General features: G+C 41.2%; 3 protein-coding genes across 5 annotated transcripts in view; 2 read left to right on the forward strand and 1 right to left on the reverse strand.

Moving 5' to 3' along the window:
• The window catches only part of nphp1 (nephronophthisis 1), a gene marked incomplete at its 3' end in the record, with an annotated part of 7,639 nt that extends 4,002 nt beyond the window's left edge, over positions 1–3,637 (reverse strand). Inside the window, exons 1-10 of the mRNA XM_079168531.1 lie at positions 3,518–3,637; positions 2,728–2,798; positions 2,575–2,635; positions 2,055–2,191; positions 1,739–1,922; positions 1,527–1,628; positions 1,181–1,305; positions 793–838; positions 602–689; positions 221–315 (exon numbers count right to left, since the gene is read on the reverse strand). Of these exons, the coding sequence (XP_079024657.1) occupies positions 221–315; positions 602–689; positions 793–838; positions 1,181–1,305; positions 1,527–1,628; positions 1,739–1,922; positions 2,055–2,191; positions 2,575–2,635; positions 2,728–2,798; positions 3,518–3,583 (975 nt within the window). The 5' untranslated portion in view covers positions 3,584–3,637. The remainder of the gene's footprint in view (positions 1–220; positions 316–601; positions 690–792; positions 839–1,180; positions 1,306–1,526; positions 1,629–1,738; positions 1,923–2,054; positions 2,192–2,574; positions 2,636–2,727; positions 2,799–3,517) is intronic.
• Positions 3,638–5,659: 2,022 nt separating this feature from the next.
• LOC306703071 (C-signal) lies at positions 5,660–7,188 on the forward strand (the record flags this gene model as incomplete). The annotated part of the gene is made up of 4 exons (XM_079168900.1): positions 5,660–5,989; positions 6,276–6,453; positions 6,546–6,640; positions 6,731–7,188. The coding sequence occupies 4 exons, from the start codon at positions 5,660–5,662 to the stop codon at positions 6,920–6,922; spliced, it is 795 nt and encodes a 264-aa protein (XP_079025026.1). The 3' UTR covers positions 6,923–7,188.
• Positions 7,189–8,755: 1,567 nt separating this feature from the next.
• Positions 8,756–26,931, forward strand: pank1a (pantothenate kinase 1a). Of its 3 annotated transcripts, XM_079168817.1 has the most exons (9): positions 9,620–9,767; positions 13,759–13,923; positions 17,307–17,453; positions 18,155–18,360; positions 19,254–19,507; positions 21,071–21,247; positions 21,764–21,887; positions 23,379–23,504; positions 23,675–26,931. In XM_079168817.1, exons 1-9 carry the CDS (start codon positions 9,740–9,742, stop codon positions 23,732–23,734), a joined length of 1,287 nt encoding a protein of 428 aa, XP_079024943.1. In that variant the 5' UTR covers positions 9,620–9,739; the 3' UTR covers positions 23,735–26,931. The 3 variants fall into 3 exon arrangements, with proteins under 3 accessions (XP_079024942.1, XP_079024943.1, XP_079024944.1); XM_079168816.1 differs by lacking the exons at positions 9,620–9,767; positions 13,759–13,923 and adding an exon at positions 8,756–9,319; XM_079168818.1 differs by lacking the exon at positions 13,759–13,923.
• Positions 26,932–27,516: the final 585 nt, after the last annotated feature.

The following is a 27,516-nucleotide window of genomic DNA, read 5'->3' on the forward strand; positions in this document are numbered from 1 at the left end:
GTCCATTTAGAGTCACACAGACCATAAAGCAGGGGATGCTTTAGGGGCGGGGCTACACAGTGATTGACAGGTCTCTACCAGAGACGTATACGGCGTCTCTACGTCACTCCTCCTCAGTCCAGATATAGTCACTTCCTGTTCACTGGTTGCGGAAAAAACAACATGGCGCCGGCCGTAATCTAAGTTTAATATTCTGTCACGTTAACGCCGGCTGTCTCACCCTGCCGCTGTCTGGATCCAGGAAGAGGTCGCTGAAGGACAGCTGTGATTGGCTGAGCTCGGGCTGAACGTAGTGACTCCCTCTGTACGTTTTACCTGGGAAAAAAAAGACACTAACTGTTATTATGATGAGTTAAAGAAGTACGGATACTGATGGTGGTAGAAATGTTCTCTTTGATTGGTTCTGATGACGTCACGTAGAACCTGGGAAATAATTGTGATCTGAGTTTTACAATTTTCTGACATTTTGTTGACAGTTCTGTTACAAATCAGCACCTGTTGGCCTGTGTGTATGTGTGCATGTGTATATACGTAGGTGTGTGTGTTTGTGTGCGTGTGTGTATATAGGTGTGTGTGTATGTGTGTGTGTGTGTGTAATGACCTTCTTCCACCAGCAGTTTATTGAGAGATGACGGTCTGAATCCTGAAGGTATCGCCCCCATAGCAGAGAGCACATCTGTAGTATCAATCTGTCACACACACACACACACACACACACACACACACACAATGTATTGCATACACAATATCAAATATTGTGTATTTAATATTCGTAGATAGTAAGATATTTACCTCAGTCAGAGCTTTTCTCACAGTGCTCCAGTTGGAATGTGGAGAGCTGTTGAACAACAGAAGGATTCAAATCAAACTGATTGAATAATTAATTTCATAATTTCATAATAATCATTTCCATTTAAAGGACCAGTGTGTAGGATCTAGAGTCCTCTGATATCTACGTAGGGAGCGGGAGGTGGAGTCCACCATGTTGCTACGGTGGCCCAGAGATAAACATAACATAACAGAGATAAATATTATCGCAGTGCAGGAAGAGGCAAAGAGCCAACGGGGCTGATTTGAAGCCTCCACCTTTAGAATATATAATATTACAATATTACAGAGATATGACTACGTACAATATTATAATAATTAACATAAATCTGCAAAAAGTTTTAAAAAAAACCTCTGTTCCTCTCGGTCATCAGTCAGTTCTTCACCCTCTTCCTCATCGTCGTCATCGTCATCATCATCATCATCCTCATCGTCTTCATCATCTTCATCGTCTTCATCGTCAACACCGGAGCCAAGCTGAAAAGTGAGCGGGTTTAAATTACCGATCAGACACCGAGCTTTTCCTTTGTACAAACATAAACGTAACAAATAAATACTAGGACATGAATGTAATAATATTTATTATTTAAAAGTGCGTGAGCTCAAACAGCGGACACGTTGGAGCGTCTCTAGTTTTACCGGTAAAGATCCAGAGTTAACCGGTTTACAGGAACAACAGGAGGTTTGAGGAGCTTCACCTTCAGGTACGTCTTCGGGACGACTCCTCTGTTGCCGTTAGCGTCCTGAGCTAACCACCACCCGTCTGCTGTCCTCCTGATAATCCTCAACACCTCCCCTCTCTGAGAAGCAGCAGGCAGACATGTGACTTCACTTATGTGTTACTCACAAACACACTTTATTATAATCAGACAAGTTCTTCTCTTTGTGTGTGAAACAGGAAGTGCTTCACCTGAACCGACAGATCTCCTTCCTGTTCTCCTGTGAAGTCGCTGAGGGCCGTGTAGACGTGAGGGTCCGACTGAGAGGGAGGCTTCACAGCTGGCTTCTCATCTTCATCCTCATCATCTTCGTCGCTACTGTCTTCGTCTTCATCTTCGTCGTCCTCCTCCTCGTTATCTTCCTTTGAGACGGCGCTGTGAATCACAACATGGTAACATGATAAACAGCTTCAAAGCTCAAATGAACTGGATGTGACTTATTGAAAAAGGCATAAACATATATATATATATATGTATATATGTATATAAAGCACACAGGAGACTGACCCTGCAGCAGCAGAGCTGGGTCCCGGGGGTGAGAGCTCCAGAGAGAGGCTGTTCACTTGCTCCCAGATGTTCTGCAGTCGTGTCTCCTCTTCCTGCTTCCTCTGGTCGTAGTTCCCGACCGGAGCCGGCTCGTCCGCCTGGAAACCCAAAGCAACAAATCACCACGAAGACCTGAACGTTAAAGACCAGAACGATAGACAATACAGAGAGTTTCTAATCCAATCTTGTATGTTATCTATTATCTTATTAATAATGTACAGTACTGTGTTCAGTTTGTCATATTCCTGATCACTGAGAGGATCACTTCTCTGCCAACAATAAACCAAAACCATCACTCTTTTAATTAACAACAAGTGAATCCAAATGCTGTCTCCATTTGGAAAACATGAACTGGATTTGGATAAAAACAGCTGATATAAGTCAAGCAATAGTAGAAGACCTGAATAAATATGACAAAGAAGATATGAAATAATAACATAATAATTCACATGTTGACAGACAGTAAAGCACCGATAATAACCTTCGTCAGCTTCATCAGGGTCCTTTGTGTCTTCTCTACCGACATCTGCAGTTCTTGACATCTGAAAAATCAGACCTCAAAGCATCACTAAAGGAAAAAGAGACAATTGAAATAAAATAAATCATAAATAGCATTAATTAAATCGCTGTTCACCTCCGGAATGCTTCCTCAGTGGATCCATCCCGACTCTGCACCTCCTTCACCTCCTTCACCAGACGGTCCACCTGGATTACCACAAACACAGGAACAGACGGATACAGAACTGTGTATTTTATGTATTGTAATACATATTATATAACACATATTTAATACTGACACGTGTCACATTTATCCCACTAACATTTCATTCTGAGAGTTATTACAGAAAACAGCAGACCTGTGTATTCATGTATAAATATGTACTTAACTCACTGAGGACTTTCATCTTCTTTATTGTCAAAATACAGAGGAGCATCTACATTATCACTATTCATCAAAGACATCTGAAAAGAGCTTTAATCAGCAAAGATTTATAACATTTTATTTAATGCTTCTCAACGTGTAAACTAACTTCTATGTAAATTGGTATTACTGTCTAGTCTTAAAACTCTGAACTATGCAATCTTTGTCTTTCACTTCGTTATGCATGACTATGAATATCTAATAACGGTGATATAATATATGTATTTAACAGTGTGTATACTTGATGTTTAATAAAAACACACACCAGCCTACATTTAAACATCTGTGTTTAATGTTGTAAGTCCACATCCAGACTGAGCTCTTCACTGAACAACCATGAAGCACTTCTCTCAGTGTGTTATAGACGATTCGGTTTTCACAAAAATCAATTCTCTTTTACTTACATCTGTGTTTACGTCACTCATTTTCAGTCATTGGTGCTAGCGCGAGGCACTTTTATCTTTAAAATAAGACACAAAGAGTTCTTCATTCTGTTACTAACCTGTTTCTTTATCTCGTCCACGTCTCTGTGGACCAGCTGCAGAGCTCCTTTTCTTTTTGGTGGCATTGAAACGCTGTTTTACGGTATTAGCAGACTGCCTAGCTAACGTTAGCTGCTAGCTGCTAGCTGACGCTACACTTCCACTGGTCGCTAGGCAACCTCTTCAGGCTCGGGCTTGACAGGAAACTATATATTTAATTAATTACTCCTTTAATAAACACACTCTGTAATTATTGTTTGTAGGATAACGTAACTAAACTTGTGTTGTGTATGTGAGTTATTTTATTTTTGTAAATATTTACATTTTAGTTCATTTTACGTAGCCCGGATGTAGCTGCGGTTGGTAACACATCACCGCCACCTACTGGACCGGAGGACGCATCGACATGTTACAAAGTCTATTAGGAAAAATAAAACAACACAGAAACCTCCTTTCTGCTTCTACAATTATGTCAATTTTCTCCGAATTCCCTTTTACTCCACCAGTACAGTTAACTGCCATGTCTCCCAACATTTAATAACAATAATAATAATAACTGCTTAAATTGCCTATTTTCACTACAATCACTTTATATGTTTTATATGGAAAAAAATAAAATAAAATAAAATCCACCCAAAACAAATTATATATATCCACCCAGAACAAAAAAAAAAGATTAGGATTTTTTTTTTTTTTTTTTTTTTTTGCCGGAAGAAATACGACATGCAATTCTACACAAGGTAACTATTACTGGTGACTTTTGTAAATGTTAGATGTTATATATCATTATAAGTATTAATATGTAGAATTGCATGTCGTTTTCATGGAAAGACTGGTGAGGGGATGAAGGGACCTGTGAGGAGATTGTCACTGAAGCGCATGCGCACTTCTAATCTCTTTTGCTAGCAAAAAAAAAAAACATCATAATCTTTTTTTTTTACTTTACTTTTTTTCCGGCTACAAAAAAAAAACATTATCTTTTTTTTTTCTGGGTGGATATATATATCATTTATTTTTTGGGTGGATATTTTATTTTTTAATTTTTTTTTTGGTGGATTTTTTATTTTTTTTTGCTGCCAGGAATGGGCTTCCATAGTTTCATGATGCCTCTCCATAGAGGATTTTCTAATGTTGTTGTTTCATCCGGTGTTACAGTAAAAACGGTGACCGGAAACAGATTCTGAGTCTAGTCCCCTCTAGAATGAAGGGTTTTTATTTATTGAACACACATTATTAAACATACAAGATGTTACAGAGAATACAAATATGAGGCCTAAAACATAAGACTATACAAACACTGTCAAAATAAATGAAAACATAGAATAAGGGGGAATTATACAATTTTAAACAAATCTTTTTTGCTATTTTACCAGAGTACTCAGGTTTAATTGTTGATGAAAATATTTGTAAACCATTTATAATCCAAATAAAGGAGGACTGTCTTTTTCTCCACTTGATACAATGAATATATGTATCCATAAGAATAATCATATTAATAATATTAGAAATAGATGAGTTTAAATTATCCATACAAGTCTGGAACATTACAAAAATTTGAACTTTTTTTTCATGAATTCTGTAACCAAGTAAACCTTTTAAACAATTTATTATTATTATTAATTATTGTATTTGACATTTAGGGCATTTAATAAATTAAATATCCATAATTATATTCATATAATAAATATGTGAGGTGAAGGGAACTCAAACAAAGTGCTCAAACTGCAGATTATTTTGGTTCATTCTCACTATTTGTTGCAGCTCTGCGGCTCCACATCTGGCTGGTGCACTTGATTGTGTAAGGTCGTGCACGCTCAGTTGAGAGTTGTGTAAGTGTTCTCCTGAATCACCTCCAGAGGGCGGAGTGTGCATGTTGTGAAACGTGCTGCTCCAGGTCCTCTTCGTTAGCTTCCAGTAGTCAATTTAAAAAAAGGCAAAAGAATAATTTCTAATCATATTTTCAACGTTGATATACAAAAAAAGTATAAAAGTGCTTACAATACATATAAAAGTAACTTATTCTTATAATAATAGTTTTTTAAATAATTTAAATAATTATAATTCCATGAAAAAACTACAATTAGACGTTTTGTGTGGCCCTGAAGGCATCACGTGCTACTCCTCTCCATCCGGCCACACACGGTGTTACGTCACTGAGTGTCATGGCGGCCCCCGTGGCGCTGATCCAAGGGGCCAGCAGAGGACTTGGGCTCGAGTTCTGCAAACATATCCTAAAACATAGGACCACCGCTGTCGTCATAGCCACGTGCCGGAACCCGGAGCACGCGACCGAGCTGCGGGACCTGACCGAGCGACACCCGGGCAACAGACTGACGGTCCTCCGGCTGGACGTGAACCGGGAGGAGGACGTGCGCGGAGCTGCGGACCGGGTTAAACAGAGCTTCGGTCGGCTGGACCTCATCGTCAACTCCTCGGCCGTGCTTCACCCGTCCGGTAAAGGAGAGACCAGTCTGAGGGACGTCACTGCTCAGGTAAACAGCATGGCGTCATGGTGCAGGTAAACGTCATGAGGTCATGGTGACGGGTTGAGACCCCCCCCAGCCTAAGTCATTTCACGGTCATTTAAACACTGTTCATGTTGTTAGTGGAAGTCTAAAGGGAGAGATGTTTGACTGAGTCTGGTGTCATTTCTCTGCATTGAAGTAGGAATCATTACCTCTGCTGGTTCTTCCAGATACTCAATGACCTCATAGCTCAACATCCTGTTTCCTGTGCCTCAGCCTACATGCTTAATCCACGGATTGACTCTTCTTTCAGGGCGTTATTTCCACCTTGACCACCAACACCGTGGGTCCTCTGGTCATGGCCAAGTACTTCGCCCCGCTCCTCCAGAAGGGCGGCGGTGGTTTCGGTCAGCAGCCCGCAGAGAAAGCCAAGCAGCACAGCGGCATCATCGTCAACATCACCGCCAAAGTGGGATCCATCGGAGACAACGGTAGCTTGTTGTGTTGCAGGTTGTTACTCCCTGTGCTAACGTGGCGTTAGCTACCGCAGCATGGTTGTGATTCATTGTGTTCCTCCTCTCAGGTCTGGGTGGGTGGTACAGCTACAGAATGTCTAAAGCAGCTCTCAACATGGCCACCAGGAACCTGTCCATAGAGCTGGGCCGCAGTCGACCCAAGGTAGGTTTGATTTAAGGTATTGTATATCAGAAATACGACAAACAAACACAACAACAACAGAGAGAGAGGTCTTGTGTGTGCTTCCTCCAGGTGGTGTGTGTGTCCTTACATCCGGGGACGGTGGACACGGACCTCTCGCGTCCGTATCACAGGAACGTACCGAAGGACAAGCTGTTCGCCGCCGAGCTCTCCGTGAGCCACCTGATGAGCATCGTGGACTCTCTGAACATGGAGAGGACCGGCAGGGCCTTCAACTGGGACGGGACCGAGCTGCCGTGGTAGGAAACAAGGAACGGAGAGAAGAAGAGAAGAAGAGAGGCCGTGAACAAACCAAAGAACTACCTCAGTCAGAAGAACTACCTCCCAAGGTTTCTGTTGAAGATCACACCATCGCCTTGTGAGGATTTGATGCTAATGAGCTCATGTAGCACAGAGAGAGACTTTGTGCTAAGCTAACCAGATATGAGAGAGATCTTCTCATCCCACAAAGCAAATCAAATGTTTACAAGTTCCTTGTTGTCTTTCATTGTTGAATAAAAATCTTGTAATCTAAAGTTGAGTTTATTTTGCACAATTTAAAAAGAATACACAAACATAACAGAGATAAATAATATCAAGAGTGCAGAGGAGAATATGATGTATAATATCAATACATTATATATCATGTGAAGGTTTCCTTGATTATTCTTGATGTTCTAATTTTAGCAAGGCATCCATACAGTTATATACTACAACGTTATTCAAATTCGATAGTTAAATGTATGTTAGGACAACGTTAATGGCAAGAAGCCAGCCCAACATATATGTTATGTTATTTAATTTCATCTCAATAGTCACTCATGATGCCACGCCCCTCTCAGTTGATGCCATGCCCCCCACGCTAGATCAGGGTCAAAAGTCTGAACTGAAAAAAAGATTTGAATCTGAAAATATAAAATCTGAAACTGAAAAATGATAATGAAAAATTCAAAAAAATTCCAGAACTGAATCAAAATTATATTCAACGCAAAAAACCTTTTCATTCACTTACTTTTATTTTTTACTTTCAGGTTCAATTTTTTTTTTCAAATGACCGAAACTTTTGACCTGGATTTAGCTCCATAAATCTCCCTCAGAAGTTGAACCATTTACTAAAATTGAAGCTAAAAGAAGTCCTAACATTTCTCTCAATGACTCACAGTGGATGAGTTTAAACCAGAAGATGGCAGCATCTCATCTCACCTGTTGTCTCCTCAGTGAGTTAGTGACTTCATCTGGAACGATGTGCATCTATTGTACAGTACATTACAGTACAGTACAGTACATTACAGTACAGTATATTACAGTACAGTACATTACAGTGCAGTACATTACTGTACTTTACAGTGATTCATGTGGTTAGTCCCTAATTTTATATATATATATATAAACACACATAAGGTTATTATATAGAAATATATATATATTAGTTTCATTTATATATGATGAACTCCCTAATTATATATATATATATAAAGTATCATCATACATAACTACATCACAGTTTGCATGATTTGTTTTGCTGTACTATTTTAAACTTGTATTTTAATAATTGTCTTTATTTGTTTCCTTATTGTTTATTGTTAGCAGACCTATGAATACATTTTAATTTCAATCTTTTTGTACATTATTTCTGCATTAACTACAAACTATTTGGAGCTTAATTCTGCACCTTGTGAGCTGAGTGTTGTTGTTGTTGTTGAACTTTGTGTCGTAACTGAGCAGTGCTTGTTTCCCAAAGCTCTGATATCTCTTCAATGATTACATCAGAGGAAAGATTTGATTTGTAATTAGTTTATTTTAATTTCCCTCAACGTCTAATTGTGGTCGAAATCCTTTATTATACACAGATGTGATAAAGCAATTACAATAATATACGAGGTTACAACAGTTCATTTATCATCACAGAGAGAGAGACAGAGAGAAAGAAAGAGAGAGAGACATAGAGACACACAGAGACAAAGAGAGAGAGAGAGAGAGAGAGAGAGAGAGAGAGAGACGGAGAAAAACCGGTCGGAGGAGGTAAACGGGTTCGGTTTGCAGGAGGTGGCGTGACGTAGCAGTGTACACACACACACGCGCTCACACACAGGCTGCTGCTGCTGCTGCCAGAATCTCAATGTGGGGAAATGACCGCGAGTGACCTCAAAGGGAACATTGTATTTCAGCGGCTGCTCGTATTTTTTATTTTATTCCTCACTAACACACACTAGCACACAGGTGTGTTCATTTTTGACGGTTGTATTTACGGTAAAACACTACGGTGGGGGGGAGGAAACCGACACGTTCTAACGTTCTTAGCTGGTCGCGCGACTGTCAGTCCTCACTAGCTTTGGGAAGCAGCCGGGCTAACCTTAGCCTAGCTAAAGTTAGCCGGCGGGTTGTCGTTGGTTTTGCCCACTGCAGATGCTAAAAGCTAAGCTAGGCTAACCTCCGCCATGGATAAAGCCAAGTCAACGGCGGACAAGAAAGGAGCGTCTTCGGGACACTTTCACGTCACCAACGGCCAGAGCCAGAGGGGATTTCACGCGAACGGCTGCGGCTCGAGCGGACCAGAAGTCGCGGTGCATCACCTGCACGAGGACGCGGAGTGTAACGGCTCTCCGGCCAAGAGGTGCCGGCTACGGCGGAGGACGGAGTCCGTGAGACGGAACAGAGTCCGTGAGTGTTATAACCGGTGTTTGTGTTGTGTGTGTGTGTGTGTCCTCCTTTCACTGCCTCTTTATTATCAACCGCCATTATCGTGTCGTGATTCGTCTCTTCTAGACAATATAGTCCTCCTTTTTTTCGATCAGATATCAAGCCGCTCGTGTGTCCGTGCTGATCCGCTAGTCGTCAGGGAGACCCCCTTTTTTGTTGTCACGGACGACCCCTCAGGTTTGCGTTTCTGCGCGCTGTGATTGGTCGGTTCCCCCGGTGGTGAGAAAGCTCCTGATAAGTGGGCCTGGCTTGCCTCGGCCAATCAACAGCCGCCTCCCCTGTCTTCTGGACCCGCCTCCCATTTTTTATTGACCGAGTATTTGTGATGATGGTGAGCAGCAGATCATCCGGGAGAAAACTTTGCAGATATCGTGCCTCACTATGAAGCTCGTAAGTGAAAAGAAACCTGGTAAGTGTTAGTTGTTTACTACCTTGTTAGTTGTTAATATTTCATTGAGATTGTATTGTATACTTGTGTTTATTTCTTTAAGGGTGAGGCTAAAACTTGGTCCTAACTTTATTTTCATGGGTTAAAGTCAGAGAGAGAGAGAGAGAGAGAGAGAGAGAGAGACAGACACATAGAGAGGGAGGGATCGAGAGAGAGACAGACACACACACACAGAGAGAGACAGACGCTGCTTTATGAGAGTGTTGCACATACATTTCTAAATGCATAACCATGTGGTTATCTAGTGTAACTTCAGTGTAACTTCAGTTCAAGGCCACAGGGTTTGTTGTGTCTGTCAAATGTCTGCAGAGTCATGTCGTCAGCATTCCTTACATCTACACTTAATTAAATGAAGGAGAGACAGAGAGAAGGAAAGGACGGAGGAGGTGTCCTCTTAATGCACTAATGCACCTGTGAGGAATCCTGCATATTGCAGCATTAATCAGAGCTGACCAATCGTGCAATATGATCTTTTATTGTCCAGCCCTGTGATCGAGTGATGACCGTTGTGTCAATCAAAATAATTAAAATGTAAGCCCCTATATCTGTCGAGTCCTGATGAAAGATGACGAGTATTTTTGCGATCAGTTGTTTATTCTTTGATTTAAAAAACACTACCAGATAAAACCGAATCACAACGTGATACAAACATAGCAGAACTTCTTTTGGGTGTTGGTGATGGTTTTACAGGATGTTCCCTCTGCATTCTGAATCTGTGAGTAAGATGAGATATGACATTCCTTTCATCAGTAATAATAATAATGATCGTCTGACCTGGTGTGATTAAGGATGGGCAGACGGCTGATAACAGCTAATGGCTAACGTTTAACTAGCTCTCCTCCTGGCGATTCCAACACAGATTTGTTGTTTACAATGTAGAATTATCAGGGAAAGTGATTGGCTGCAGGAGAGTGTTTAACCACAGGTGTGTCGTTCATGTCGTTTGCACATGCTCAGTAGCGATTGGCACATGTTGTTGTTCCTGTGTAGCGTAAATGAGCTAATAAATGACACAACAACGTGGTATCAGATGGATGCATAGACTCTGGTTTAGACTGTGGCCGAGCCCTTTCTTTACCACAGCAACTCTTCTTCATACACAGGACAAAATTGTCAATTTGTAAGTGTGCAAACCTGGTTTGTGGACAGTGTCAGTGTGACACATGGCAACAGTTGTTTCTGCTCAAGCTTTCCAAGAAATCTGATTAGTCGGATCGATGCAATGTTTGGCCTTTTACAGATGCCAGGGTGTTGTGTTGTGGGAAGACGTTCTTTAGTTGTAATGTCTACAAGGAGGGTTTGAAACTCGGGGCTGGAGGGGAAAGTTTGGTTGACGGGTCACATAATCAAAGATCATAAAAACCCTTAAATCAGTCAGTGATGATTTTATCGTTTAATTCAGGACAACGTTCACCCAGTTTCAGCTGGTAACAACCGGAGCGTGTTCATTTAGTAACAGAATAACTCCCATTAAAAAAAAGATACAGGTCTGACAAAAAGGTCGAGTCAATGTTCTACTACTTCCTGCTGGATCGAGAACGAGGCGTGAAGTTTCGGTCGTGGGGGGGGGGGGAGAATACCTGAAACTAGTTTAGTGTTTCTAAAAGACTTCTGTCCTCATGTTTGGTCTTTCTCTTCTATCACATGTGTTTCTAGACAGAGTAGAACTGTTTGTTTTACCAGATATATAAATATTCCCTAGAGACCCTAGTAGTAGTAGTAGTAGTAGTAGTAGTAGTATCTGGAGGGCCAGTACTAGTACTGGGTATTATTGTGATACAGCCGTCATATTGCACTAGTTTGATCGGTAAAATGTGAGAAAACAATGTCCATTATAATCTCCTAAAGCCCACTATTTTTTTATCCTACAGTCTCAAATACAAAGATATTTCATTTAAAACTGAAACAATAAGTTGATTAATTACTATTTTCTGAAATCTTTTATATAACCAAAAGATTTATGGATTCATTGTGAAAATTAATACAATTTCCTAATTTAGTTTATTCCTGACATAAGACAAAGAACATTCTCCCAGTGGGGAATCTGGAAGAAGGGAATAATTGGCATTTTTGCTTAAATAAATCAGTTAAAGGATTAATAGAAATATATCATTTTCTGGGTCTACTGCAGCAACTGTGGTATTAAAATACGCAGTAATAAAAGCAGTGATATCTATAGTACCGTGAGTAGTATTCTTGGCAGTGTCGTGGTCAGATTCAAATTGTTTTGATCAGTAGATATTATATCGACTGTATACACACCGTGGCGTCTTGTCTCTGTGAAACCTGAGACTGAAGGTTAACACGTTTAATAGAAACGGTTGCTGTCCTCTAATTGCATTACTTAGTTACAGTTCATATATTAAGATGGTGCAACCCAAAGTTTAAACATGTTTAAAGCATGTTTGTGCATATGTTTATTGGTCTCTTGTTGCTTCAATATGATAAGACAAGTCAAAGCACAAGATTTAGCCTTTAAATACATTTAACTTTCGTACATCTTAGGTTAATATTCATAGTTTACAACATGTGCATAAATGTACTCCATTGCCATTGTTGGCTAAGGGTGTGGAGGAAAACGTGATTGTCACTTGAGGAGGCCGTCATGTATCCTTGGCAGCGTTGCTTTGTATTATGTCACAGAAGAAGATCATATTTCTGTTTCTAGTGTCTCGCGGTTCTGCCTCGGTGCTTGTTATTAATCATCTTTACTTCCTACGGCCTCAAGGGTGAAGCAGCCAACCTCAATAATGAATCCTGTTGTGGGAAACAAGTGTGTCTTGCATTATAAAAAGGTTTTCTTTCATGTACACACACATCGTGATAAAATATTGAAACGACAGAGTAAGAGAGTTGTTGGTTCCAGTAATGTGAAAACATCTTGTCATGACTATCGTGGCCAGAATAGTTTTGATTTATGTTATTATCCCGTATGGCTGGGCAACATATCAATATTAGATATCGTCTTAGATTTTGGAAATCGTAATATGGCTGAAGTGTTGTTTTTTTCCTGGTGTTAAAGGCGACATCACAGTGAAGTGCTGTCATTTTTTTTTAACTTACCAGACTGTTCTAGTTAGTTTGAATATCCACATCACTCATGATTATTTATCAGAAATCTCATTGTTTAAATATTTTGTGGAAAGACAAGTACAATGTTACAATACTAGATACTAGAGTACAATGCTCTAGTATCCCGATGATCATCAAAATGTGCTTAAACTCTTAAAATGGCACTATATACTGGAATCGCCTACATATTGTTAAGAAACATATTTTTCAAGTCACTCGTGATGATTATCCCAATAAATGAAATGTTCTTGACATCGATTCGTGATGAAACCCTCTATCGTCACATCCCTAAATGTATCTTTTACTGTTGTCACAAGATACAGTAGAGTCGTTGAGTTCAACGTCAATGTGTTGTTGAAGAAAATCTATTTACAAAGATCAGTTCATGTTGACAGACATTAGAGCAGGTCAGTAGGTGAGAGGGGACGGTACCAAAAAGTCAACCAAACCACAAAGGAGGTGACCCCTGCTGAAGAGTAACAAACCATCCAGAGTGAAGCAGCAGTAGGTGTAGAGGTAACGGCGGGTGTAGAGGTAACGGTGAGTGTAGAGGTGTAGAGGTAACGGCGGGTGTGGTTACTATAGCTGTCCTCTGGTCATTTTCAACACGGATTGGTTGTTTATAATGGAACATTATCAGAGATCGGCAACTAGAAAAGCAAAAGATGATGCCCTGATCGTATATTTTATTTAATGTTGGTGGACATTGTCAGTCAAACTTTATTTCACACTGTGATGGTTAAGATAAACGGTTTAATAATCCACGGTTCACATGAACAGTGAGGGGTGATCCGTTACACCTCTAGATGAAAGGGGCTACCATTCAAGGTGCCACCTGCTGATCAGGATCTAATCATTCATACCCATTCATACACCGCAGGAACAGCCTGCGGGAGCAATTCGGGGTTAAGTGTCTCGCCCAAAGACACATCGACACGGACTAGCGGAGCTGGGGATCAAATCGCCGATCCTGTGATTGAAGGACGACCCTGCTCTAACACTGAGCCACAGTCGCCCCTCTACAGGTGTAGCGGCGTTTGTAAAGGTAACAACGGGTGTAGAGGTAACAACGGGTGTAGAGGTAACAACGGGTGTAGAGGTAACAACGGGTGTAGAGGTAACAACGGGTGTAGAGGTAACAACGGGTGTAGAGGTAACAACGGGTGTAGAGGTAACAACGGGTGTAGATGTAACAACGGGTGTAGATGTAACAACGGGTGTAGCGGTAACAGAGGGCGTAGAGGTAACAACGGGTGTAGAGGTAACAACGGGTGTAGAGGTAACAACGGGTGTAGAGGTAACAACGGGTGTAGAGGTAACAACGGGTGTAGAGGTAACAACGGGTGTAGAGGTAACAACGGGTGTAGAGGTAACAACGGGTGTAGAGGTAACAACGGGTGTAGAGGTAACAACGGGTGTAGCGGTAACAACGGGTGTAGCGGTAACAACGGGTGTAGATGTAACAACGGGTGTAGCGGTAACAGAGGGCGTAGAGGTAACAGGTGGTGTAGAGGTGTAGAGTTAACCGCACCACAGACACAATAATAAACCAGATACTAGATCGTATTATGCTCTCAGGTGTTAATTACAATGCAAACCTTCAACAAAAGAACAGAACATACTTTGTGTTGCATCACGTTGAACTAACACCAGCTCAGCTCTGTTGTCGTTGTTGAAGAGACAGAAACGCTGTCACGCAAATGGGATCATATCAGGTGTCGTATGATATACAATAAACTCTAGATTGAGGGTTGTTTGAGTTCAGTCGAGCACTTGAAGGCTGTAACTTGCTGCTCATCTTCCACCACTGTTTCCCAACGATTGCTGGTGAAACACAACATATGTATGCGTTTACTGATGCTAATAAAGCTTACAACCATGTGGTCAAATGTGGTGGCTCTAATCTGAAAGTGGACTTTTGCCTCAATGGGTTACCCTTTAACAGTGTGTTGTCGCGTCAGACATATGCAGACGTTTAGGGCTCAACATCTGGTGTTTTAACCCGTCAGGAGGAGTTTAACTAACAGATGCATCCCCAAAAAATCAGAGAACGGTGCTGACTTTACTCCATTTATGCCTCCAAGGTGAGAGGAGAATCAAAACACGGAGAAAAGTCTTCACGAATTAAAACAATATTTTTGAGTTTCTGGCTGTCAAAATATGACATTTAAAGACGTTATCTTTCAGGCTTAAGAATCCATTTTTCACTGTTTCTTGAGGTGTTTTCTGGTATGTAAGAAACGCTGCTGTTTTTCCTCAACACGTCTTAGTTTTGTGTTGTCTTGAACAGTTCCACAGGGTTTCCATTGTTCCACAGAAGGTTAATGGTTCCTTGTCGTTCTTTTGTCTTCTCAAACGTGACGTTTCAAAGACTAATATCTTGCAAAGTGTCACTGACTCTGATTGACGATGAGCACAACGTTGTCAAATATGTGGGTCGCTCAACCAGAATAACTAGATATTTGTATGAGAAGTAACTCAATGCAGGAGGCTTCTAAAGATGGAAAAGATTATTCTGCTGAAATAAAATCCAGTGGCCAAAGAGAGGAAAAACTCCAGTTTGTGCACACGTTTTGAACGATCAAATAATGCACAAGGCCAAGTGATTCATTCCGGCCTCCTTGTGCTTATAAAGAGCTTGTCCTTGTTAGATAGAGACTCTTTTAAATGAGCTTTACTGCAGCTTATCAAGACATGTTGGCAACACTTTCATTTATTGCAACGGATTGTTGTTAGTAGAAGTTGATTGGTGTTTCGCAGTAATTACTGTGGGCCATCGCCATTCATATCTATGTACAAATATCCTTTATTGGAGCACAGAGTTCTTTATTTTGACTTCATATTTGGTCAATAAGAAAGCCTCATGGTACTGTTGTACTGCACTTTAACCCTAAGAGTGGGAACGATTTCATTAATCTGAGGCAATTACAATCTCTTGAATAATGAATAAATTGTGGCATTGATTTATCCATTTCTTCTTCTTCGGCTTCGCACCGATTTTGATTTTATACTCGAAGACAAAGGTATTAACTTTACAATGATGTAAAACTGAAAAGCAGCACACCACCAGCTCTAATCATCACACAAATTAAGCCTAAAACTATAAATACAAACTAAGAAAGGCTGATGTACCGCTCAGTTAAATGTAGTAGCTGCTTCGTGGTGCATTTGAAACCTCCTTCAGTATCACTTCTCCTCCTCTATTCCAGTAAATCTTCCTTTAAATTAATTAGATGGATCGAGAGACAAGAAGCAGGCGGAAGAAGGAAAAGAGGATGAGGAGTGAGAGAGAAGGATGGTGTGTATGAGAGCGCTGGAGAGATGATGGAGGAGGGGGGTTCTCTGTTTCCATGGTGACTGTTGCTCTTGTTGAGCTGTGGGGTTTTATTTTTTATTTTTGTGCTGAATGTTCTACACAACTCTGGCTTGTTTCTTCCTTACGCTCCTTCGTCCTGCAAATGTATTTCTTTCTTTATGTTCTTGCTAAAATATCAGAGAATTGTAGAAAAAGCATCCATTATAATATCCTATAATATAATAATGTGACTAACGGTGTTTAAACGGGCTGTAACGGTATCGCTCACCGCGATTTGCGTCCACTAAAAGTAATGTTAAGAATTATATATTTGGTTGATTTTGGATTTCCATAAGTAGGTTATCTACATGGCCTCGTACAGATTAATCATGAGATCGTCAGGGCCCGAGCAACCGACGTCGGGCCGAGAAGGCGCTATTGAAATCCAACGTATTATTATTACTATAGTTTCATTATTATTTTTCTGCTTTTTATTTTTGTACATTGGCCGCATTTTTGGGGGACTTGCAATACTCCAAAATTCACCACATTTTGCACACTTGTCAGGCCTTGTGAAAATAACCTTGTGATATAGGTTTCATATTTGTGTTTTAAAATGTCTCTCTAGCGCCCCCTACAAGTTGGACCGGCGACGTCCCTCGGCCAGTATGTCCGATTTACATGAAATTTAACACACATGTCCAGCTCCGCTAGCTCTACAAAAAAGCCTCTTGGACCCCTAAACTCCGTCTTCCAACATTTTCCCTCATTTAGAATTTAGTGAAAAACGCATTTTTGCAAACTCCTCCTACATGCTGGGTCTGAGTGCTACCAGATTTGCTGTCCCTAGGACGAGTTCGTTAAAGTATAGCGCCTAGAAATTATTAAAAATCAAGGGAAAATGAACACAAAATTCTAAATGGCCGACTTCCGGTACGGTTTAAAACATGGTCCCAGGAGACTTTTTTTAAAATATACACATGAAATCTCATATCTGCTATCGTAGAATCGTGCTGTTGGTTTGCCTTGAAGCGGACCCGGACGTTTGAACCGCACCAGGTTTTTGATTGACAGCTTTCACACCAGCCCATAACAAACTGGTTGATTACGATCTTGTTGTCGTCTCTCTCCAGCCTTCCCCTGGTTCGGCATGGACATCGGTGGCACCTTGGTCAAGTTGGTGTACTTTGAGCCGGTCGATATAACTGCAGAGGAAGAACAAGAAGAAGTGGAAAACCTCAAGTCCATCCGCCGCTACCTCACCTCAAATGTGGCCTATGGTACGTCTACACACACACCTGCATTCACACCCACACATACACACACACCTGCATTCACACACATATACCTGCATCTGTTGACTCGTGTATCTAAAACGGGGCGAGTCAGGTCAAGGACTCCTATCATGAAGATAGCAGGATGTACTTTTCACTGTGTGTAGCTCGTGAATTGCATAAGATTGATAAGCTGCTTTGTTCTTGACTTCAGCAGCTGAGGGTTGCCATTTTGAGAAATTTGCATTAACATTTCTTGTCCTAAACACATTTCATTATTTGTTGGTTTACTCGCATGTGCACATCTGATGACGGTGAAACAGAGTGAAGAAGCTATTTGACTGAGGGGTGAAAAGTTTGACGAACCCGTCAACAGATTTGATTCAAAAGAACGAAAAACAGAGAAATGTGTAGAGTCTTGAGAGGAGAAGCAAAGCATGAACAATTCATGTAAATATGTTGCATCTTTATTATTAAGCTGACGTTTAGTTTAACTGTAAAGTATCTTCATTACTCAAAATATAAGGTGATTAAAAACCACAGCTATATTTTCAGTTTCAGCAACCAAATGCTAGTTTCCTGACAACCATTTCCAATAGTGTTGAATCCTGTTCAGTTATTCTGAACAAGTGCTCAGAGTGTTTGTTTAACTCCATAAAAGAACACAGAGTCACGTCACATATAAAACTGGTTCCTCCCTCGCTCAGGTAAAACCGGTGTCCGTGACGTCCACCTGGAGCTGAGGAACCTGACCATGTGCGGCCGGACGGGGAACCTGCACTTCATCCGCTTCCCGACACAGGCCATGCCCCGGTTCATCCAGATGGGGCGCGACAAGAACTTCTCCAGCCTGCATACGACACTCTGCGCCACCGGAGGCGGAGCGTACAAGTTCGAGAACGACTTCAGGACGGTGAGGACGGAGAACAAATAAAATAGATTATTAGAATCGGACAAAACAAGACATTTAATGACAATCTAGAAAATTACAACATTTATTTTTTTTGTGTTTTCTCTTGATCAAACAAGACAATATGAATCAATAATTAAAACAAATGGTTAATTGCAGTCAGGCAGCAACCTCTGGGTCTGAAAAGTGAAGTCAGTGCTTTATGTGTTAAAGCTGCATTCTCTCTAGTGACCACCAGGGGGGCGACTCCTCTGGTTGTATAGAAGTCTATGAGAAAATGACTCTACTTCTCTCTTGATTTATTACCTCAGTAAACATTGTAAACATGAGTTTATGGTCTCAATCTCTAGTTTCAAGTCTTCTTCAATACAGCATGATGTTCATTTAGTAAATGATGGTCCATTTAGAGTCAAACAGACCATAAAGCAGGGGATGCTTTAGGGCGGGGCTACACAGTGATTGACAGGTCTCTACCAGAGACGTATACGCGTCTCTACGTCACTCCTCCTCAGTCCAGATATGGTCACTTCCTGTTCACTGGTTGCAAAACGAACCAAGATGGCAAAGGCCAAAACGCCGAACTCAAGGCTTCAAAACGTCAGTCCACTAACCAACAAGTGACCACGTGGCGACTACACTATGTAAACAGCTCTGTCACATTTAAAGTTTACAGATTTAGCATACATCTCTGTCTCTCTCTATGTCTTTGCAGTTGATTACGGTTTTACCTGAGTTCGTTGACCTTTTCTGCAGCTCAGTAGGATCAATAAACTCCCTCAGCAGGCTGTCTTAAAGTTGTTTTGAGAAGCATTTCGTCTTCATTAAACTGAATAATCTTTTTGACTTTAAATCACCTTTGAGCTGAGCTAGCGTCCTCGTCTCTCTGTGCTCTGCAGATGGCCGACCTGGAGCTGCTGAAGCTCGACGAGCTGGACTGCCTGATCCGCGGCCTGCTGTTCGTGGACCGGGTGAGCTTCAACGGACACCCAGAGGGCTACTACTTCCAGAACCCGTCGGACACCCAGAGCTGCGTGAAGACGACCTGCACCCTGGACAACCCTTTCCCCATGCTGCTGGTCAACATCGGCTCCGGGGTCTCCATACTGGCCGTGTACTCAGAGAACGACTACAAACGGGTGACTGGGACCAGGTGAGGAGGGTAGACAACTAGAAAAGAGAAAGTAGAACCTGCAACCGCTCAGCAAGCTGCCACCTACTCTCCTACTGTTATAGACACGTTGATAAAGGTATTAAATCAACTAGACCTATATTATATGTATGACAAATGTATGCATTCTGACAAATGTTTCCACCAGTGTTCAAACCAGAGAAAATTTTAATTTTAAGGTAGCTGAGCTAACCTTAGACATCTGGATCTAAGTTATCAGAGAACCAAGCTGTGCTAACGTTAGCATCAAACATCTGGATCTTATGTTATCAGATAAACAAGCTGAGCTAATGTTAGCATCAAACATCTGGATCTTATGTTATCAGATAAACAAGCTGAGCTAACGTTAGCATCAAACATATGGATCTTATGTTATCAGATAAACAAGCTGAGCTAATGTTAGCATCAAACATCTCAATCTTATGTTATCAGAGAAGCAAGCTGAGCTAACGTTAGCATCAAACATATTGATCTTATGTTATCAGAGAAACAAGCTGAGCTAACGTTAGCATCAAATGTCTGGATGTTATGTTATCAGAGAAACAAGCTGAGCTAACGTTAGCATCAAACATATGGATCTTATGTTATCAGATAAACAAGCTGAGCTAATGTTAGCATCAAACATCTCAATCTTATGTTATCAGAGAAGCAAGCTGAGCTAACGTTAGCATCAAACATATTGATCTTATGTTATCAGAGAAACAAGCTGAGCTAACGTTAGCATCAAATGTCTGGATGTTATGTTATCAGAGAAACAAGTTGAGCTAACGTTAGCATCATCATGTTTAATGTGAAGCTGCTTTATTCAGAGGAGGAGACCTCTGTGGTAAAAAACCTCCTGAACCACCAACACTAAAGGAATCCTAACTACTGCAGTGAGAACACCACTCCCATGATCCCACGCTGCGTCACCGCCAAATGTTTTGGGCCCACAAACAATAGAAAGACCGAAGTCCACCATGAGCCCTAAATCAATGAGTTTTGGAACTTGAAGTTCTTTTTGCTTGAATGAATATGTGTGAAAGGTGAAGGTGGCCGAATACGTTTCATAGCTTCAGGCCATCCGCCAGATAAGAACCAATCAGCTGTTTTTTAATTCCAGCTGTTCTTTATCTCTGTCACCTTTTGTACCTTTGTGTCGTTATATAATACTAGATTCTGATTAGATAGGGAGCTGGTGACGAGTCCTTACCCGACATGAGAGAAACATCAGTTATTATCTCTCACTATATTAAAACTGAGCAAAATGAGATCATCGTTAGTTAGTATTTTAACTTTTTCTCATATTTATGTCTTGAATTTCATCGATTTATTTCATTTTTAACTATTTATAGGAAGAGATATTAGAGTTCAGGACAGAAGTAGATTTAGTAAAGTGAATCTTTGCTCATCTTCCTCTCTCTTTCCTCTCATATTGTCTCTTTTTACCTGTACCTCCGTCTCCCTCTCACCTGTACCTCCGTCTCACCCGTACCTCTGTCTCACCCGTACCTCCCTCTCACCCGTACCTCCGTCTCACCCGTACCTCTGTCTCCTCCTCCTCAGTCTTGGAGGCGGGACCTTCCTGGGCCTCTGCTGCCTGCTGACTGGCTGTGAGACGTTCGAGGAGGCGTTGGAAATGGCGAGCAAGGGAGACTCCACCAACGTGGACAAACTGGTGAAGGACATCTACGGGGGAGACTACGAGCGCTTCGGACTGCAGGGGTCCGCCGTCGCATCCAGGCGAGTTCAGCGTCACCTGGATGTCCACGACGTTCACTTCAGCAACACTGTCAAAAACCAATGAACGATACGAGTCACCATTTGTTTATATACACATATATATGTTTTATTCTGTAGAAAAGTGAGTACACAGAAGTACACAGAGACCCCCATACATTGTGTATATGTAGTCACCTACATACACACATTCTAAAAATACAAAAGCAATGTTAATGTTCTATATGAATGTATGTCTGCACAAAGGACACAGTCTAACAGAACCACACACACACACACACACACACACACACACACACACACACACACACACACACACACACACACACAGACCTTCACCAGCTAATCTGGGTTTAGTGTGTAAACAGTGTTCAAAGGTTGATCAATAAAGCAAAGAGACTCAGATTTGACCTCAGATTATAATCCCCGTAGTTCTGAAAGTCGTTTACACACATTGTGTGTCCGTGTGTGTGTGTGTGTGTGTGTTTTATGTTTTAATGTTGTGTGTTTTTTTTACAGTTTTGGTCACATGATGAGCAAAGAGAAGCGGGACAGCATCAGTAAGGAGGACCTGGCCAGAGCAACACTGGTGACCATCACTAACAACATCGGATCCATAGCAAGGATGTGTGCTGTCAACGAGGTACACACACACACACACACACACACACACACACACACACACACACAGCTGTTCGTTGCTTTATTCTCTGAAACACAGAGGACGTACAAACTAAATGTACTGAGAAGAAAAAAGAAGACGAGTGTAACCGGTAAAAAGCCACAAACTACCCTCTGATGTTCATAAACTACTTTATTACCTTTATTCAAACCCTGTTAAGTATTACATTGTAGAAACAAAGGTTGAATATCCTGTAAACTATTTGATTTGGCTGATAAATATGAACTAAAGTGTAGATATTTAACACCTCCTGTTTCTAAAGAAAACGGAGCTTCTTTGTATAAACCTCTGACGTGTAAATAGTGTTTCTATCATTAAACTATTTCTCACAGTCGCGTCTGAAAAGTTACAAAGATTCAGGAGGTGTGAAATCCAGAATCAGGAGAACACGAGTGAAAAGTGTTCGTCCAATCAGGGGCCTTTGATCCAGGCACTCGTTAAGGTGATGTCACCCCCCACGACCGTCTTGTAGCCACGATTTGAGTTTTTGACTTTTGATTTAAATAGTTTACTAGAACTCAAAGTTCTACCTTCTTATCTCCGCTCAGACGTGGAGCAAAGAGCCGGACGTGACCTCCGTGGTTCTGTGTGCTGTGAGCTTCTTTACAGTGTTGCCTTGTGGCTCGGAGATCAAGCAGCATTGTACAGGGCTATCACTACACACAGAGGAGCAACAGACACACACTATCACTACACACAGAGGAGCAACAGACACACACTATCACTACACACAGAGGAGCAACAGACACACACTATCACTACACACAGAGGAGCAACAGACACACACTATCACTACACACAGAGGAGCAACAGACACACACTATCACTACACACAGAGGAGCAACAGACACACACTATCACTACACACAGAGGAGCAACAGTTGTTTTGATCACTTAGTAGTTGTTTTTTATAGTGCTGCAGAGGTTACCCCACCAGTAGAGACCAGCTGATACACTGGTAACCAGTGTATCAGCTCTCCAGCACCACCATGTGGTGAGAAGGAGGTGCTGCATTGAACACAATTCATGGCTTTATCTGGTTTATTTTGTGACTTTTATTTATTTTTATTTGGACACATTAAGCCGTTTTCTAGAGATAGTTTTATATAGAGTTGTATGTGTGTCAAAATGTTCTTTCTACTCGTTTGGTAGAATGTAGTTCTCGTGGTTAAGACTCTTTTGGTCATTTTCTTCAAAATACGATGGTTAAACATTTCCCACCTTTTATTTTGTACAGAGCTTTAAAAGGTTGTCAAAGCTCTGTACATGTTGAAACCAGAGTCAGTAAAAGCAACACCAATAAAAGCAAAGCCGTTAAATGAAACTATACCAGTAAAAAGAGACCATTACATAACGATGACTCCGTTCACAGCGGGTTGAAATCGGGGAGATTTGATCAGACAAATTCAGATTTTTCTGACTTTTTTTTTAAAATGTGTGTCTTGGTATCAGAAAATCGAGCGCGTGGTGTTTGTGGGGAACTTCCTCCGCATCAACACGGTGTCCACCAAGCTGCTGGCCTACGCCATGGACTTCTGGTCCAAAGGACAACTCAGAGCCCTGTTCCTGGAGCACGAGGTGAGACCGGCACACCTACAGGAAGCACATTAAGAAGGTAGAGGAGTACCTCAGATCAGTGTGTGTAAAGTGTGTGTGTGTGTGTGTGTGTGTGTGTGTGTGTGTGTGTGTGTGTGTGTGTGTGTGTGTGTGTGTGTGTGTGTGTGTGTGTGTGTGTGTGTGTTCACCAGGGTTATTTCGGAGCTGTCGGGGCGCTGATGGAGCTGCTCAAGACAACCGAGGACCCGTGAAGTCAAAAAACATCCCCCTTCTCCCCCCCTTGGATGATGTCACCCTAACCCCCTGAACGCTGTGATGTCATCGACTCGATGCGGTGATGTCATCGACTCCTGTCGCTGCTGAAAGGTTCCCCCCCCCCCCCTCCACTAAAGGAAACGCTAAGAGAGAAACTGAGAAAAGCTATTTTAGAAATTTAACATTTGTAAATAAAGACGACCTCTAACACACCCCCCCCCCCCCCCCATCGTAGAGGTTTTAATATTGTAATCTTTAATTTATGGTAATCTGTACTCTGTATCAGGAAGCACAGAGACACAGAGGAGGTTCAGTGTTTAGTGTGAGTATCTACTGTAGCATCACGTCCTGGAGGCTGTTTGTGTCTTCAGACCACTTTAAAGCCTCCTGGTGGACGTTACTGGTGTCACACCAGCTCCAGATTCTGAGCAGCTGATGAGGGGCTTGTTGTTGTTGTTGTTGTTGTTGCACAACAAAGGTTTCCCACAATGCCACAGTCCCTCTCTCAAGGAGTGCACTGAGAGGCCAAATATCCTGTTTGAGATCCGCACGACTCCTTCAGAAGAAGAACGCTCTCTAATTCTTTTTGTTTCCGCTGCACACGGCCTTTGTTTGTTTGTTTGTTTGTCCTCCGTCTGCCTCCACGTAAACACTAAACACCACATTGCCACACATGCATCCCTAACCCTGCAGGTTTTTAGTGTGATCCGCGGGATCCGTCTCTCTCCACGCTTCCCATTCGTTGAGCAGCCCTGCAATGCATTCTGGGAGGGGGCGTTCGCGTTGGCGTGCTCCCTCATTTGCATGAAGTTGAGGTTGTAAAGCTACTTTATGCAAATCAGAGGAGGTTCTGCATGTAAAATGAAGACGGATTGAACAGCTGCGTGGTTTATTCTTTTAGCTTCTGTTTGCAGAATCACATTTGTGATTAAATATTAAAGAGTGGACGCGTACCGGTAGACGACGGGACCAAGACCTTGTCTTCCAACAGATGTTTGCATTACACAACATCTGCCCTCTGTCTCCTCACCCTCCAGCTCCTCTGCCACCCTGCTGCCTTGGTTTACTGTCGCAGATGTTGTCAAAGTGCTGCTGGGTCCCTAAAACCTGGAGTACTGAACCAGGACCAGGTCCAGACTGACTTAACCAGGTCGTGGTCCTGATCCGAGTCACTATCCAGAACTAGGACTCTTAAGGACTCTTAAGTGATGGATCAAACAGCAGTGAAGCCCCTGTGACTGTGGGATGGAAACCCCTCGCTCTCTCTCTCCCTTGCCTGTAATATTAATGTGAGCGGAGAGAAACAGGAAGCTGTAGATCACATACACACCTCATGCTCTTTGGTTTGTGGTTTATTTTGGTTTTAACGTCAATGAATCCTATAAATGTGTAGTTTCTCTCCCAGCATGCACCTCTTTGTGTCCTCTTGTTTTTAAACTAACCTCCGTGTCTCTGAGGAGTTTCTTTAAATCCTTTTATCAGCTCGTAGAATGTTATGTAAGTATTGTTGATCTCTAACGTCTAACATGGGCTAACTACACTTTGACCCCAAAACACGTGTTTGCTGCTCCGACCTTTTGCTTTTGGTTCATTTGTAGAGAAAAAGGTTTTAGTCACCGAGGTTCTTTTAAACTCTAAACACACTTTCTGAAACGATCGTAAACAGATGTTAACGGAGAATAATCTCACATTCTGTGCTTCATTCATACTAAATTAGTACTTTTTACTCCTGTGGTACTTTGATTGTAACCGCCTTCGTTAACTAATCTATCGGCTTCAAAACTCAAACATTATGCATTATGTGTTGTTTTCTCTGTAAATGTTTCTTTATATATTTGCCTTTTATATGTGGCCTCAGCTTTACTGTCGGACTGCTGATGGTTATCTCTTCTTCTTCTGTTGCCTTTATTGTGCGTCTGGTTTGTGATTGAACGTCTTTACCTGCTGAACTTCACCTCAATGTTTCACTGACGTTCACACAAACATCTGGTTTGTTCCGTGTGGTTTCTCTTTGCCATGGTACTGTAACAGATTATTATTATAATGTAACACTCATCACCTCCACTCTCTGCTGTGGTTTTTATAGTATGATGTCCGATCATGGAGAAGAAGCGGAGCATCTTCCTCCTGTTTGTGGCCAGTAGTTGGTACAGTAATGATGCCGTTTGTTTGGTTCCTCTCATGTGATTCTTTGAATATACGGTTGTACAGAATGATCCTGTTTTTCAGTTGGCACAAAAGAACCAGTGTGAATGTTTGACAGACGTGTAGATCTCCTGCTTTCTAACTTTTATTTAATTTATTTAAAGCATATCATCATTGTTCCTGCAGAGCCGTTAATCTCCTTCAGTACTCGCAACAGATCATCCGTGACTCGTGTTAACGCGTCAAACTGAGCTTCATGGTGACATCATGCTGTCATGGTATATTAATAAACGTATATATTTATATATTCATAAATATATGTGCTTGTTTATATGTACATATAAGTAGTTATAACACTATTAAAGGTGGATGTAGGCAGCAGGATGTTTCAGTATAAAACATGTTTGTTTTCAGTGTGACACTAAGAAGCTTTTCTTTCTTTACTGCTGACTGTGTGTGTGTGCGTGCGTGTGTGTGTGTGTATGTGTGTGTGTGTGTGCGTTTATCTTCAGACCTCACAGTGACGTGACCTCTGACCTGTGAGGCTCAGACTTCCTGTTTGTGTTGAACCCTTCCAGCCTTTTATTTGTCTTCTTGAAGACCTTCTTCACGCTTGTGTATTTGATTTGTACAGAGATTTTGTAAATAATATTAATATGATATATTCTACACCAGCAAACTTGTCTGTTGATTTTAGTTGATTTAACTGTTCTAAAAGGGGGCGTGGCTTCCCAAAACACCAACTCGGCACTTCTTTTTACCCCCCACCACGTTTGTTTTTGAATAGGAATAAATGAACGTGTTATTAGTGATTCTCTTAATATTGATGTCCATGTGATTAAAGCTTCAATCAGTTGAACTCGTGCTGGTTTTGGGAAGCCCAGCTCTTCTTCTTCTGCTGCTTTTAACTCTGGTTTGAAATAAATAAATAGAAATAAAGGGTTAACATTTTTAAAGATGGCTGCTTGCTTTGTGTAATGCGTATGTGGTGAAGAGATTTTTTTGTTTTTGTTTTTCTAAAAATGAATTAAACTAAAACTGGATGAGAGTTCACGTGTTCTGGGTGTTTTTTATTTATATAAAGAAAGAAAAGAAAAAGACGAGAATGGTAAAGAAAACAGAAGAGATTATATAATATTTATATAATTATACATTTTATTTGTATAGCGCTTTTAAAGGTACTCAAAGAGACTACTTGGTAAGAACAGAAACGATAGAAGTAATTACAATATAAACAAAATAGATGACATAACCGTAAGAACAAAACAAAACACATGCATAACTAAAATATATATATATATATATATATATATATATATATATATATTTCACAAGCCAATTCAAAGTACTTTTAAACAAATATTGTAAAGTAATTTGTAGAATGTAAAGAACATAACTGTTTATTATAGCTTCAGCTAGTGAGCTAGCGTTATGTTAGCATCGGCCAGGTAGCTAGCTTTATATTAGCTTCAGCTAGGTGGCTAGTGTTGTGTTAGCATCGGCTAGGTGGCTAGCTCTATATTAGCTTCAGCTAGGTAGCTAGTGTTGTGTTAGCATCGGCTAGGTGGCTAGCTCTATATTAGCTTCAGCTAGGTAGCTAGTATTGTGTTAGCATCGGCTAGGTGGCTAGCTT

Source organism: Pholis gunnellus, assembly GCF_910591455.1.
Source record: "Pholis gunnellus genome assembly, chromosome: 11".
NCBI classification, from domain to species: Eukaryota; Metazoa; Chordata; class Actinopteri; order Perciformes; family Pholidae; genus Pholis; species Pholis gunnellus.